This window comes from Hylobates moloch, unplaced genomic scaffold, assembly GCF_009828535.3.
Source record: "Hylobates moloch isolate HMO894 unplaced genomic scaffold, HMol_V3 SCAFFOLD_10, whole genome shotgun sequence".
Taxonomy (NCBI): Eukaryota; Metazoa; Chordata; class Mammalia; order Primates; family Hylobatidae; genus Hylobates; species Hylobates moloch.
The window spans coordinates 8,214,262-8,228,761 of record NW_026652285.1 but is presented as its reverse complement, the minus strand read 5'-3'; the positions used below and the strand labels follow the sequence as shown (position 1 = coordinate 8,228,761).

The 14,500-nt window shown below is 38.5% G+C and overlaps 1 protein-coding gene across 1 annotated transcript; it reads right to left on the bottom strand.

Moving 5' to 3' along the window:
* Positions 1 to 246: 246 nt before the first annotated feature.
* On the bottom strand, positions 247 to 14,442 carry RNFT1 (ring finger protein, transmembrane 1). The gene is made up of 9 exons (XM_032162894.2): positions 14,301 to 14,442; positions 12,524 to 12,978; positions 12,239 to 12,315; positions 9,735 to 9,835; positions 7,949 to 8,102; positions 6,553 to 6,711; positions 5,812 to 5,877; positions 3,355 to 3,453; positions 247 to 2,418 (listed from the first exon to the last, which is right to left on the bottom strand). Exons 2-9 carry the CDS (start codon positions 12,921 to 12,923, stop codon positions 2,284 to 2,286), a joined length of 1,191 nt encoding a protein of 396 aa, XP_032018785.1. The 5' UTR covers positions 12,924 to 12,978; positions 14,301 to 14,442; the 3' UTR covers positions 247 to 2,283.
* Between the last annotated feature and the right edge of the window lie 58 nt (positions 14,443 to 14,500).

The following is a 14,500-nucleotide window of genomic DNA, read 5'->3' as shown; positions in this document are numbered from 1 at the left end:
TAAAAAAATACATGTAACAACCTACCTGAAAGCTAGCTTCATAAAAAACTCTAGGAAGACCTTCTTGTGCTAACAATCAACAATTTGTTCAGCTATACTTGTTCAGCTACATTTGATAATTTGATATGTATGCACAAAATAACATAGTGAACAAATGTGTTTTAACTAATGTCTCAATATATCTAGTGTAAGCTGGGTATTTTGCATTAACCACTTCTTTTCTGTGAGGTAATTATACCACACTTTCCAAGGGGATTTCTCTACAGAAGCTCTCAAACTGATTTTACCTTGCTATACAACATAGTAGTGTATCAATACTGGTAAAACAATCTTTTAGAAGTCATGATCTGAATTCAGAGTAAATGAGTTTCTGAATCTACATTATCTTTTTTTGAGGTGAAGGAATCAGAGGGATGGAAGAAATGCTTCCAGTTCATCAGCATTGTTATTGGATGGCATAGCTCCATTAGATTTTCTCCCTTTTCAATTTATAGATAAACTGCATTCCAAAAAAAAAAAAACCCCACCATGCACCTCCTTGGTTATTTAATCACATTAAGAAACAGTGCTGTCTGAATAGTTACAGAGTAAGCAAATATATTAAATAGGTATTGTAATAGGGCTGAAGTAAAATGCTATTCTTGTGTTTGAACAGGAAGTCATCTTGGCTATCCTTCACAGCCGAATTGTAATCCCAAATTGCTTTTCTCACCCATCCTCTGCTGTATACCTAAATAATACAACTATTAGCATCACCACAAAGCCATTTAAATAATATTTGTAGTGGGTCTCAAAGTAGATAACAGAGTGAAATATACTGTAATTGAATATAGTTGTACTTACAACCTGGTAGTATTTACCTGGAGAGAAAAAAAAGGTACAGACTTCCTAATGTTCGTTTGTCAATTTGGATGGCCATACAGTCATGAAAGTGCCTTCTATAGCCAGTTGGTCAGTATCCTTATTAATCCATGTGCTGGTTTAGCTTTTGACTTATCAGTACAGCAAATCTGTTTTCTACCTCTACTTCCTAAGTTTTTTCTACCACCTTTTCCTCGACTACAAACTGATTGATAGATGTACTCTAAACTTAGATATAAGCACTAGCAGCCCTTCAGACATGTTTTAGATTTCAGATTCCTCCTCAGAGGTAACAAGGGGAGAACGTGCTTCATTCCCTTTTCTAGCACCCTGCACAAATACCTAGAGGCGAAAAAACCACACTATCAAACCCTCATGACTACCTCTCAGTGCAAGCTTTAATCTTCCAATTGATGGTGATTCAAGCATAAAATTCCAAAACTTTTATGGAGAAGACTAATTATAAGGGCAATTCTTTTCTAAGATTTTAGGGCATCTGTCTTGAAACTTTTTTCTTTTTTTTTTTTAAATAGAGATGGGATGTTGCCCAGGCTGGTCTTGAACTCCTGGGCTCCAGCAGTCCTCCTGCCTCTGCCTCCCAAAGTGCTGGGATTACAGGTGTGAGCCACCATGCCTGGCCATTTGTCTTGTTTTCTATACTATTCAAATCATCAAGTAAGCCAGCTGTTTATAATCCACATGAATTATTTTAATAGTTACTTCAAGATACTCCCATGGTACTATACAAAAAGCATGACCATGAACATTAAAGCTGATGGCAGGAAGAATTTATGACGTCCAGAGACAAAATGAATTTAAATCATTTAACTGATTACTAATCTTACTACAGAGAATAATACAATACTAAAATGGATCATCCTCAGTAAGTTAATCTTCACTTAGAAAATCTGTTACTGATAAAATACAACATTTAGAATTTTCATTTAAAAATACAAATTTTATGAAAATATTAAGAATTTTTAGGATGGGAATTATAAAAGTCAATGCTGAACAAAATTCTACTTTTAGATAGTATGTATCTTAAAATATTATGAAAAATATTCTTTATTCTGGAAACAATGTCAGGAAAGAATACCTGAGTTCTCTAAAACCACTAGTTCTAATTTCAAATTGCTGTTTCGGTAACATTAAGAAAACGCATTTACAATTTAACACTGCAATTGCCTGTCAAATAATTAGAATAGAATAAATGTTGCATATACATTAGGTTGAACATTATATATATTTTAAAACACAGGGTTCTTTCATTTAATCTTTTGGTGAATTGGACCATAAGTCTTACATTCTAAAACCATCTGGAAACATTTTTCTTGTAGCCCTGAAAATCCATTCTGATGCCTTATCTGTAGTCATTATGACCAAATGACATTAGTATTTTGTGGCCTTAATAGTTTATACAACTTAATATATTTGAAGGTGTGATGAAGTAGCTCCATCTTTCCATTTGTTTATATGGTCTGAAATCACAGTTCTGCAGAGTGGACATGTTTTCTCTGTGTTAAACCATAAGGTAATGCACTCTTCACAAAATATATGCTGTAATGGAATTAACAATTAGATTTTATACTTGATAATCATTTTAAATCCATCACATTGTAGGGAATGAAAGGGATTCTTTTTTTTTTTTTTTTTTTTGAGATGGAGACTGAAGTCTTGCTCTGTCACCCAGGCCGGAGTGCAATGGCACCATCTGGGCTCACTGAAACCTCCGCCCCCCCGCCGGGTTCAAGCGATTCTCCTGCCTCAGCCTCCCGAGTTGCTGGGATTACAGGGGACCGCCACCACCATGCCCAGCTAGTTTTTTTATTTTTAGTAGAGACAGGGTTTCACCATGTTGGTCAGGCTGGTCTCGAACTCCTGACCTCAGATGATCCACCCACCTCGGCCTCCCAAAGTTCTGGGATTACAGGCATGAGCCACTGTGTCCGGCCTGAAAGGGATTTTGAAGAGCGCTAATCCCCTCATTTTACAATTGTGAAAATGGAGAACGTATGAAACATTCAAGAAGACAAAGAGCAGTATGATTGGTAGAGCCACTAGTGTTCTGGCTGTACCATCCATTTAACCATAAAAGCTATCCTTAGGTGACACCTTTAAGATTAAGTATGATAACAGCTTAAAGTCTTTTGAGTTACTAGTAACTGCCATAAAGTATAGGAAAGGGCCACAATCCAGTAACAAATGTCAGTATTCTAAATGGCTAGTATCCAATTATAAAATAGCCTGTTTTTTAATCACTTTGGTATTCACTCTGCCAGTTGAATTATTTTTTCCCCTTCATACACTCCTCTGCATAAAAATTATCAGAACATGAGGGACAAAACTTAGCCAATCCACTAGAATGTACCCTGAATGCTACCTTCCACTAAACACTAGATTTTTTTTTTTTGTCTTACAACAAACATAAATGTGACTTTTGCAAGTCACAGCGAGCTATTGTATTTAGGTTTTTAAATTTAAAAATATAATTACCTGACAGATGAGAAGAATTGGCTTCCGAAATTCAGCTTGACATATTGAACAAATATTCACATCTGAACACTGTCTCTTGCTGGCAGCCACTCCATAACTCTATGAAGATAGTAAGTTCTGTTCATCTACAAATTTCTTTCTTTCCTGTTCCTCAAATTACATAAGTGATGCTGTACTTCTCAAATCTCCCTGAAACCAGGCATTTGAAAACCTTCCCAAAGGATACAAACATTTCAAAGCTGAACCACATATACCGAACCACCTCTTGAGTGCACCAAGATGAAATCATTAAATAATACATAATAGGATTTTGAAAGATTGTTAGATCTACTAGCTTTACAAAGGATGATAGTGCTTCAAATTCAATATAACTGGCTTAAGAGACTAAGCAATCTGAAATGTAACTATTATAAAATCTATAGCCATGTATTATTTGACCTAGGACTGCCAAATTGAGCTAACTTATTACCTGCAGCAGTGGTTCATAAAGTCAGTCCAGCCAGAGCTTGGCTGGTTGAATGTAACTCATGTGGAAAGCTTGCTTTAAAAATAGATTTCTCTGTTCCACACAATATTGACTGACTAGGACCAGACATACTGGGATGTGACCCAGTAATCTATTATTTGAAAGGTCTCCAAGTGAGTGCAATAAGAAGACGACTTAGGGACCACTGAAGAGTTTTCTGCCACTAGGTCTAAAAATTATTATTCCAAATTATAAAAAGCATTTAGTGCTAAACATGAAAAAGTTTTACAGAGAAACTGCAACTGTAAATGTCGCTTGGGTAGAATAATGACTGTCAAAACTAACTGAACAAAAATGCAATTATTTGAATTTTCTTCTCTTCTAATGTCCTAATAACAAGTTTCTTGTCTCTAAGATTTTAACTTCCTCACCAGATTCAGAACTTAGTCATTAACTAGATGTGATGTCAATAACCCTCAGTGAAATTTGGAGAAATCAAAATGTTACAAATGAAACCTGCTTTCTGTAGAAATGATGGGGAAGAGGTAACTAAAGAGATGTAAGAACACCCAAGTTCAGTCACAGTCATGAGGGTAAAACATGACTTAACATAGCTGAAGTTATCTAAACTTCTTGTACTAAAACATCTCAGGCTAACAACATCAAAATCAAAGTAAAACTCAAAGGATAAAGATATTAAAAATTAAGGTTTTTTGAGACTGGTGATAAAGATTTCAGAAACAAGTCAGGATACTGTTAGATGATCTTGGTGTCAATTTCCCTTCAGTGAGGTGTCATTTAGCAAAGTACATTTGCAGATAATTATGCTGACAAGCTTTTAAAACATTACTCATCTGGCATCTTGGAGACTCCCTCTCCAGATAGTAACTGCCATTTCCCTGGTAAAGGAGACTTGAACAAATCCAAGTATTGATGACTGATATCCTCTCTGTAGTTTGTCTCAGAGAAAGAATATCAGGGTATTTTCTTGAGAGTATTTTGGCACAAATCTTACCAGACCAGTTATAGTAAAATGGTTGATGCTCACATAATCATCAGTTGAACTGACTTGGACAAAGCTGAACTCTCTGAATTTTATTGTCTTGTCTAGAGAAAGAAGCTTGCATAGGATGTAGCAAAGTTTGTTTCTACATTGCTAACTCTATCTTAGGGAAAAGATGCTCTGGCCAGTTAGTCTTGTTTACTTTGTAGACATAATTCTTTTTTTATTTTTACGGTATATTATTCGGTTGGCATTCTTTTAAGTCAGTCTCCTTGGGCCCTGATGAAATGACTGCAAAGTTGAGAATCAAACCCTGAAGTCTGGTGACCACACATAGGTACTAGGAACCTTTCAGGCTACTAAGTAGTAAATTAGGGTTCTCTATGACATCCTTTCACTGCAATTTGCAACATCAATAGAATCACATAATAATGTTATAAATGACACCAGAGACTCAATTAATTGTTAAATTTCATGCCATGAACTTATTTGTGCACATATAATTGAGCAATGGGGAAATTTGTTCCAGTAAGAAAACTGCAAGAGACATGATTTTTGGCAATGAGCTTTCTAAACATACACAATAAATTACAGTGGAAGGATTTTCACAGGTGAATAAGGAGTTAATAGGAACACACAAAGCCCCCATTTGTGGATTAAAAAAGAGGAACAAAAGTTCGTAAGATTGTTAAGGGTTTACAAGCCCTTAAAAATGTCCAGTGGATTGAAGGGGCAAGAGACAAGTTCAAATATACAAGCACTGCAACAATTAGCAGGTGGTTGTCAATGTGTCATTCAAGAATCTGATCATAGAGATAAAACTCTTCAATTATTATAGCCCCAAGTGCCAAAGTACTAGAAAATAATCAAAGTAAAAGAAAAGGATCATCTATTTATGAAATCCATTCTTGTAAAACTGCTGAACTAAAAAAATTTTTGCAATGAAGAAAGGTGAAGGTGTTTTTCTTAACTGATAAAAAGTACTTACCGGTTGTGTAAAAAATATTCGCAAAACCTGTCTGAAAGTTCTCAGATGCCCAAAACATTCCAAAAGCTGAAAAGAGAAATAAGAGATCATTTATTAATTCAAACAGTCCTATCTGCTAAACCCAAAAACCAAAGCTGAAATCCCATAACATCAAATCCTCATTATTAACTTAATGCTCATGATATGTCACAACTAATCATTTTGTGCTGAGTATTTTATTCAATTTATAGATTTGAGCCATCTCAGCAAGCTGAAGTACATTTAAACACCTAGAGTAACAATTTGATCAAGACAAATACAAACAACTATGTCAAAGTCAAAGCAATTTTATCTGATTCACCTGTTTTTAACATTTAGATTTTAAAGTTTCATAAAGTGATTATTAGGTTGAGGGGCGCAGGCATGGAGAGAACAGGACAAGATACTCTACTAGTTTAAGAATTATGTGTATGACAATGTTACTATTGAGGATGGGTTATGTTCTATTCCACTTGTTTTCCCTACTTAGATAATCCACGCTATGTGAAGGTCTACTCCCCTTCCCTCCAATGAAAACTGAGGACCACTGGATTAAGATAGTCTATTTCCGTTTCTCCATTTCTAAACAAATATAGAACCTGCTATTACTTCAAACTAGTGATACGAAGATAAACTATAAAACTGTTAAAGAGGAAAATAGTAGTATGTGTCAGTAATCATTAATGTGAATCATGCAATGACAAGATTTGTAATGTTACCTACTTTTAGTACGAGGTAGGGTAAAGCCAGCAGTATCCCAAGACTCCATCTAGTTATGTTACCAAACTCCCCATAGCTTATAAGGTAGCGAAACCAAACTGGTATGGGAACAAAAGTTCGGTAGTATTGACACAATTCTTCTAAAAGCATATACCAGTAACCCTAAAAAATAAGAAGAAAACAAATAGAGCTAGCTACCCAAACTACTTAACTACATAGCACAAACAATATTAGACTGAGAACACTGAGAATATGATACAATAATATAAATAACTATAAAATTAATCTTCATAATGATTATGACTTCATGAACCTCAAGCTGGTTCTCACAAATTACAGTCACTGAGTGGTCTGCTTTGAAAGAATTTCTAGGCTGGACGCGGTGGCTCCCAGCACTTTGGGAAGTCAAGACGGGCAGATCACCTGAGGTCAGGAGTTCGAGACCAGCCTGGCCAACATGGTGAAACCCCGTCTCTACTAAAAATACAAAAATTAGCTGGGTGTGGTGGTGGGCACCTGTAATCTCAGCTACTCGGGAGGCTGAGGCAGGAGAACTGCGTGAACCCGGGAGGCGGAGGTTGCAGTGAGCCAAGATCACACCACTGCACTCTAGCCTGGGCAACAGAGCAAGAGAGAGACACTCTAAAAAAAAAAAAAAAAAAAAAAAAAAGAAAAGAAAATGGTTTTATGTATACTGCAAGTAAAACCTATGTGAGTATGTTTTTGCTGATTATAAGAATTTAAAAGGTTTTATTGCATATGGGAAACCACTGAATAGTTGTATATAGTCAACTGTCAATTGATAATGCCCTGGAGAACAGAAGTACAAATCTAAATAGTTTCCCATATATGATGTGGGGACCGATTTTAATTCTGAAGTGCTGGGCGCGGTGGCTCACGCCTGTAATCCCAGCACTTTGGGAGGCCGAGGCAGGCGGATCACGAGGTCAGGAGATCGAGACCATTCTGGCTAACACGGTGAAACCCCATCTCTACTAAAAATACAAAAAAAAATTAGCCGGACGAGGTGGCGGGTGCCTGTAGTCCCAGCTACTCGGGAGGCTGAGGCAGGAGAATGGCGTGAACCCCGGGGGGCGGAGCCTGCAGTGAGCCGAGATCGCGCCACTGCACTCCAGCCTGGGCGACAGCGAGACTCCGTCTCAAAAAACAAACAACAACAACAAAAATTATTCTGAAGCAAATATAATTCTGATTTTATCCAAATAGGTTAATAATCAGGTTCAAGTGCCTGAACAAATGGTTGCTAAGCTGAAATAATACAGATGATTAAAGCTAGTTAGCAAACTGTAAAATTGCAAAAGGAGGATTCATTTAAACAAAGACTAAATAGCATTAATGTGATTCGATAACATCAATAAAGCATAAGTGAGTTTCTTACCTTAGATTTAAAAGGCATGATGAAAGAAGGCACCAATAAAATAAGGCATTTTAAGCCCATGAAAAAGAATTTCAGAATGAAGTCTGTAATTCCAACAATCCAAAGTACTTCCCAGAAGCTCAAATAGTCCAAAGTAGGATTTAAAAAAATTAAGCTACCAAAAGAAAAACATCAAAATGTATCAGAGCAACATACAAAGATAAAGTATTAATAAAGGGTTTTAATTTGCTACAAATATTTTATTTTGATATGTAAAAAATATGAGTTTGGCAGGATGTCAGAGTTCACAATAATGGAATGGAGGATCATTTTTGCTTATTTTAAAGAGACTTTTAAAATGTTTGGATTTTAGATCTTCCCTTCATAGAATAAGGAAAAAGTCTTCACAGTTTGTCATGGTTGACACCTTTCTAGCCTGTAAATGAAAAAAACTCAATACCAGACATCTGCCATGTTTTTCTTAACCAGTTCCAGTCAGGATTCCATCTCTTCCTTTCAATGAATTGCTTGTCAAGATCAACTCCCTCTGTATGGCTAAATTTCAAGGTCACTCTCTTTTTCCATCTTCCCTCCCTGAATAATTTTCTTTCTAGACTTTTAACACAACACTCTTCTATTTCTCATATTTCACCGCTGGTTTCTTCTTAGTCTCCTTTGCTGTTTCTTTTCTAATTGTGGTCATGTCCAGTACTGGGCTCTCTCTCTATACTCTCTCTTTCCTGGGTTAGTTTTGTCCAGTCCTGTGGTTTTTAAATATCAACCATATGCTCCTAATACCAAAATTTATCACCCTAACCTCTACCCTGAGTTCATGACATATATTTGGAACCACTTTCTTACCAATTCTACTTAGCCTCTCAAACTTAACATGTTCAAAACAAAATTATTGATTTTTCTCCTCAAAATCAGTTCCTTCCTCAACCCAATGAAATGACACCACCATCCAGCCAGTTGCTTAGACTAAAAACCCAGAGGTCATTCTTGCTTCTCTCCACCCACCTACCCAATCCAGTCCATCTGAGGGATACTGGCTCCACCTCCAAACTATATCCCAGATTTGCCCATCTCTCCAACTCCAGTGAAACCAGGTCTTCTAATATTCTAATAAAAGCTGAAAATTCAGAATACTCCCATTTGACATGGAAACTTATCAGCTACTGTCATTTAGTAAGTGTTCTTACTTTCAGAAACAAAGACCAACAATAACAACCTAATGGTACTTTAAAAATATGAAATATATAAACAAAAACTCAGGTATCAAAAAATTAAATATTTATTGAGCATCTGCTATGTGCCAAGGCACTGGGGATACAAAATCTGAGTAAGTCACTTAAAGCTCTCACTTATGAGGCTGGGTGCAGTGGCTCACACCTGTAATCCCAGCACTTTAGGAGGTCGAGGCAGGCGGATCACGAGGTCAGGAGTTCAAGACCAGTCTGACCAACATGGTGAAACTCCATCTCTATTAAAAATACAAGAATTTGCCAGGCGTGGTGGCGTGCGCCTGTAATCCCAGCTACTCAGGAGGCTTAGACGGGAGAATTGCTTGAACCTGAGAGGCAGAGGTTGCAGTGAGCCAAGATCGAGACACTGCACTCCAGGCTGGGTGACAGAGTGAAACTCCATCTCAAAAAAAAAAAAAAAAAAAGCTTTCGCTTATGAAAGGAGAAAGTTAAAAACTGAACTGAATTGAATACAATAAGTACTATGTGAAGTAAGATACAAAGTGCTATGAAATATATGATTACAATTAAAAATGTAATTGTGTATTTGGACCTCTAATTACCTGTAATAAAGTGATTGAGAATGAAAGGTGTAATATAAAAGAACAGAAGATCCTGCTAAGAATACCAGTAACCAAGCACACTGAATCTTTGAGGACCTTTCCTGAAAGATAAACAATTTTATAAAGTTACTTTGATTTTGCCAGAATTTTAAATATCATTAAACTGTTTTACTTTAATGACTATTAACTTAGAATATTTTTCTAAATCTTAATATAGAATATCTGTTAAACTGTACATAATCATCACAGTTACTCTGTTTTATACAACTTTAGTGACCAAACAGAACTCTTATATTAAACAAATGTTTAAAATACAAGTTTCTTCACTGTACGAAAAACATTACCTATGTTTCAAAGAAGCCAAGTCTTCTCTCAAAAAAAAAAAAAAAAGAAAATTACATTAAATTAAAAAAAAAAAAAAAAAAAGAAGCCAGGTCTTCTACAAGCTGACATAAAGGACCCACCCAGGATGGGGGCAGTGGCTCACACTTGTAATCCCAGCACTTTGGGAGGCCGAGGTCGGCGGATCGCTTGAGGTCAGAAGTTTGTGACCAGCCTGCCCAACATGGTGAAACCTGTCTCTACTAAAAAAAGTACAAAAGTTAGCCAGGAGCCGTGGCACGGGCCTGTAATCCCAGCTACTCAGGAGGCTGAGGCACGAGAATCGCTTGAACCCAGGAGGCAGAGGTTGCAGTGAGCCAAGATCACGCCACTGCACTCCAGCCTGGGTGACAGAGCAAAACTCCGTCTCAGAAAAAAAAAATGGACCCACCCACAAAAGACAATTTCGAAATTCATTTTAATCTTGACTCACTTGTCAAGGTTTGTATTTTTTAAATTCTCAGATTATAAGAATTTAATAAATTAACGTTTTAATCTCACTTTTTTTTTATAAGGGGTCTCGACACATTGCCCAGAACTCCTAGGCTCAAGCATTCTTCCCAACTCAGCCTCCCAAGTAGTTGTAATCTCCCTTTTTAAATTTTTTTTTTTTGAGACAGGGTCTCACTCTTTCACCAAGACTGGAGTGCAGTGGCATGATCACAACTCACTGCAGCCCCAACCACCTGGGCTCAGGCAATCCTCCCACCTCAGCCTCCCAGATAGCAGAGATTACAGGCACGTGGCACCACGCCCAGCTAATTTTTTGTCTTTTTTGTAGAGATGGGGTTTTGCCATGTTGCCCAGGCTGGTCTTCAATTCCTGGGCTCAAGCAATCTGCCCATCTCAGCCTCCCAAAGTGCTGAGATTACAGGCATGAGCCACTGTGCCTTGCCTGTAATCTCACTTTTAAAGTCAAGTTTAATGAAATTTTACTAATTTTAAATCATTAAGATTTTTCTAGTTTGATAGGTTTAACTATAAATTTCCAGGTCAGAATGCATGATACTTTACACAGACATAGCCATTTAAAGTTGCCTTAAGGTGAAATTTTAGAAACTCACCCTCTTTTCCCCAATGATTTATATGACTAGGACTCGTGTAACTTATGTTATGGAAAAATTCCTTGGGTTTAATTTTCTTTTTTTTTTTTGGGATGGAGTCTCACTCTGTCGCCAGGCTGGAGTGCAGTGGCACAATCTTGACTCACTGCAACCTCTGCCTCCCGGGTTCAAGCAATTCTCCTGCCTCAGCCTCCCAAGTAGCTAGGACTACAGGCAAGCGCCACCACGCCCAGCTAATTTTTGTTTTAGTAGACATGGGGTTTCACCACATTGGCCTGGCTGGTCTCAAACTTCTGACCTCAGGTGATCCGCCCGCCTGGGTCTCCCAAAGTGTTGGGATTACAGGCGTGAGCCCCTGCACCTGACCCAGGTCTTTTTTTCTTTTCTTTTTTTTCCCAGGTCTTTTTTTTTTTTTTTTTTTGCGACGGAGTCTCACTCTGTAGCCCAGGCTGGAGTGCAGTGGTGCGATCTCAGCTCACTGCAACCTCCACCTCCCTGGTTCAAGTGATTCTCCTGCCTCAGCCTCCCAAGTAGCTGGGAATACAGGCACATGCCACCACACCTGGCTAATTTTTTGTATTTTTAGTAGAGACAGGGTTTCACCGTGTTAGCCAGGATCGTCTCAATCTCCTGACCTCGTGATCTGCCCGCCTCGCCCTCCCAAAGTGCTAGGATTACAGGTGTGAACCACCATGCCCAGCCACTAAAAGTTTTTCATGATGATGGTATTACTTAGTATGGTCAAAATAACTGATACAACATGAAGGGACTTGCCAAATCAGATCAGATAGCGTGTTCTAACTCTTTTAATCCTTTTTACTACTTTTTCTTTAACAGTAACCACTTTTTTTTTCTTACAAAGAAGGTAAGGTGAAGGAATTCAGCATTAGGAGAGATAATTTATTCCAGGATTTAGATAACAAATTTAATATATCATGGATGTTACAATATATCCTATTCCCGTTTCTTTCAAGTTATTTCCTATTTCTCTCAAAATTATTTCTCTAAAATCTATGGAGAGAAACAGTTAATAATTTTTTAGTTGCTTGTTATACTTACTCTTAGAAAAACCTGATTTACAATGCTTTTGTTTGCATACATAAAAGTTGTTAGCAGCCCAATTCCAAGAGAAATTCCTGTTAGAAAATAAGTTCCAGTTAATTGAAAGAAAAAAAAAATCAAAGAGGATTATATAAGCTAACAATGATACAAATTAAAAATAAACATATACAATAATAAAAGCTAACAGAAAAGTAACTGAATACATTAAATAGATTACCAATAATGAAAGAAAATTAACTGAATTTAGGAATGAAAACAAGTCAATGTTTTATTATGTCCTACCTGTTATATGCTGCATAACAAGTTTGACACTCAGAATCAAAATATATGGAAGACTTTTTTGCAGCCACTTGAAGAGATAGCGGAATTCTGAGAAGGAGCTACTACCATGATCTCCAGAATCGGCGGCAGTATCATCAGGCAGCCTTGCTTCACTGTAGGAGTGACCCCGTAAGCGACTGTGTACACATCCATGCGCACAGCTATGGACACCTGACCTTATTCTGGAGCTTGCATTTTCTGCACATTCTTTAGGTATGGAGTTTATCTGGATATGAACATCTCCAGAATGAAGACAAGAACCTTCTCCTGTCAATCTTGTGTGGACACACTGAGGGGTTGAGGCATCCTCACTGCTTCCAGTTCCTGGAGGACTGTGCAGTTGGCTACGATTGGCTTGCATGGCCCTTAAATACTTTTTCTCTGACCCAGATGTCTTTGCTTCAGGGCTCTGTCTCCTAAAAAATCAAATAGAAAATATTCTAAGTAAACAGGCAGTTAAATACCAGCAGTATATTCCTCACTGGGTATCCTTTATTCACTAAAGGAGTAGCAAATAATCACAACAGACGAATTTTCAGGTTATCACTGGACTCCTCCCTTCTCCCTTAATGCCAAGGCTCTGCTGCCCTACACAAATGATCTTTTAGGGAACATTTGCTACCAAAAAAAAAGTTGAGCTGCAAATGCTTCCAGTTCTCTAATGGCAGAAGGCATCCGCAAAACAATCATGACGTATGGGTACCCAGCAGATGTTAATGAGCACCGGTCCTCACTGTATACTCTGGTACATTTACTTTTCCCAACTGGTGCAGTTTCATCTCTGATGTAGATTCTACATCAAAGAAGTTTCATAAGGAAGAGTGAGCCAGTATTTTTTAATGCTTGGAAATGTCAGGAAGAAAAACAACATTAAATCTCAATGCCTTATTATCATCATAGGTAACCAATAATAAACACTGCACTTAGGTGACCTACATATTAGATTTTCTGCTCAAGCAGCTTTCCCAAAGCTCATAAAGTTTCCAGTAATTAATGGTGCTACCAAGAATATTACCTCCCCGCGCAAAAGAATGTTACCTAAATACATTTAAAGCATAGATACTTTGGAGAGTCACCATGTAATTACTAGGTTAACTCTTTAGTCTGAATGAGCACAGTTACACAGTCGGCCCAATAAAATGCCACCGTCGGTGGTGTGTGTATTACGGAGGGAGGGGTGTGAGGAAAGAGGACTCTAGCAGAGAAAGATCTCTCTAATAAATGATCCAGTATGGACCTCCTAGAAGCAGAAGAACAGAGTCGGAATCCCAGCTGACAAAACGCAGAGCCTATCCCACACTGCCGTGCTTTTCCCGTTTGTCTAGGAGGAGGCTAGAGTTAACGTCAGGGAATGTTCTGTGTCATTCTATTTCACTCCCAGGACTGAACAGTGGTGCAGTCACCGTGTCTGGCGGTTTGGGTTTCAGTGCTTTTCACTAAAGGCTTTCACCGAGGCCCCGACGCCACGGGTGTTACTTCGTCAAAACTCTGACGAGCGACGTTGGACAGCAGGCTTTCAGTGTCTTTTTTATAAATAACATAGAACCCTCCCACTTTCCTTCATGCACAGACAAGAAAGAGGAGAAAAAAGGGAAGAAAAGTCAACACAACTCTTCCGGAATCTCCGAGGGCACAGTTCTCCACCCACGTCCGAGCCTCGAGTGCCTATTCTCCCCAGAGCCCCCTGCGCCGCGGCCCCTCGCCGCCTCCTCCTCTGCCCGCTTCCCCCAGGCCTAACCTCTCATGACCAGAAGCGGACGGAGGTGTCGGGAGCGACAGCAAGAACAGCGGCAATAAGCCGCCTCCAGCCCTTCAGTCGGAGCCACCAACGGCAAACCCCGCAGGCTCTTCTCTCAGCCCGGCGGCGTCGGCCGCGGCGCGCGCGCTCCCCGGGCGTTCTCACGCGCGCGCGCCCTGCCCCGGCTCCGCCTCCTAGCC

What these genes read in the sequence shown, in the direction of transcription:
- RNFT1 (XM_032162894.2), bottom strand. Translation starts at nt 12,923, where the DNA reads ATGCAAGCCAATCGTAGCCAACTGCACAGTCCTCCAGGAACTGGAAGC. An exon ending in TACCCTACCTCGTACTAAAA is followed by an intron (nt 5,878 to 6,552) that starts GTAGGTAACATT and finishes TTCTCTTTTCAG; the next exon opens with CTTTTGGAATGTTTTGGGCA. An exon ending in GAATATTTTTTACACAACCG is followed by an intron (nt 3,454 to 5,811) that starts GTAAGTACTTTT and finishes CTATCTTCATAG; the next exon opens with AGTTATGGAGTGGCTGCCAG.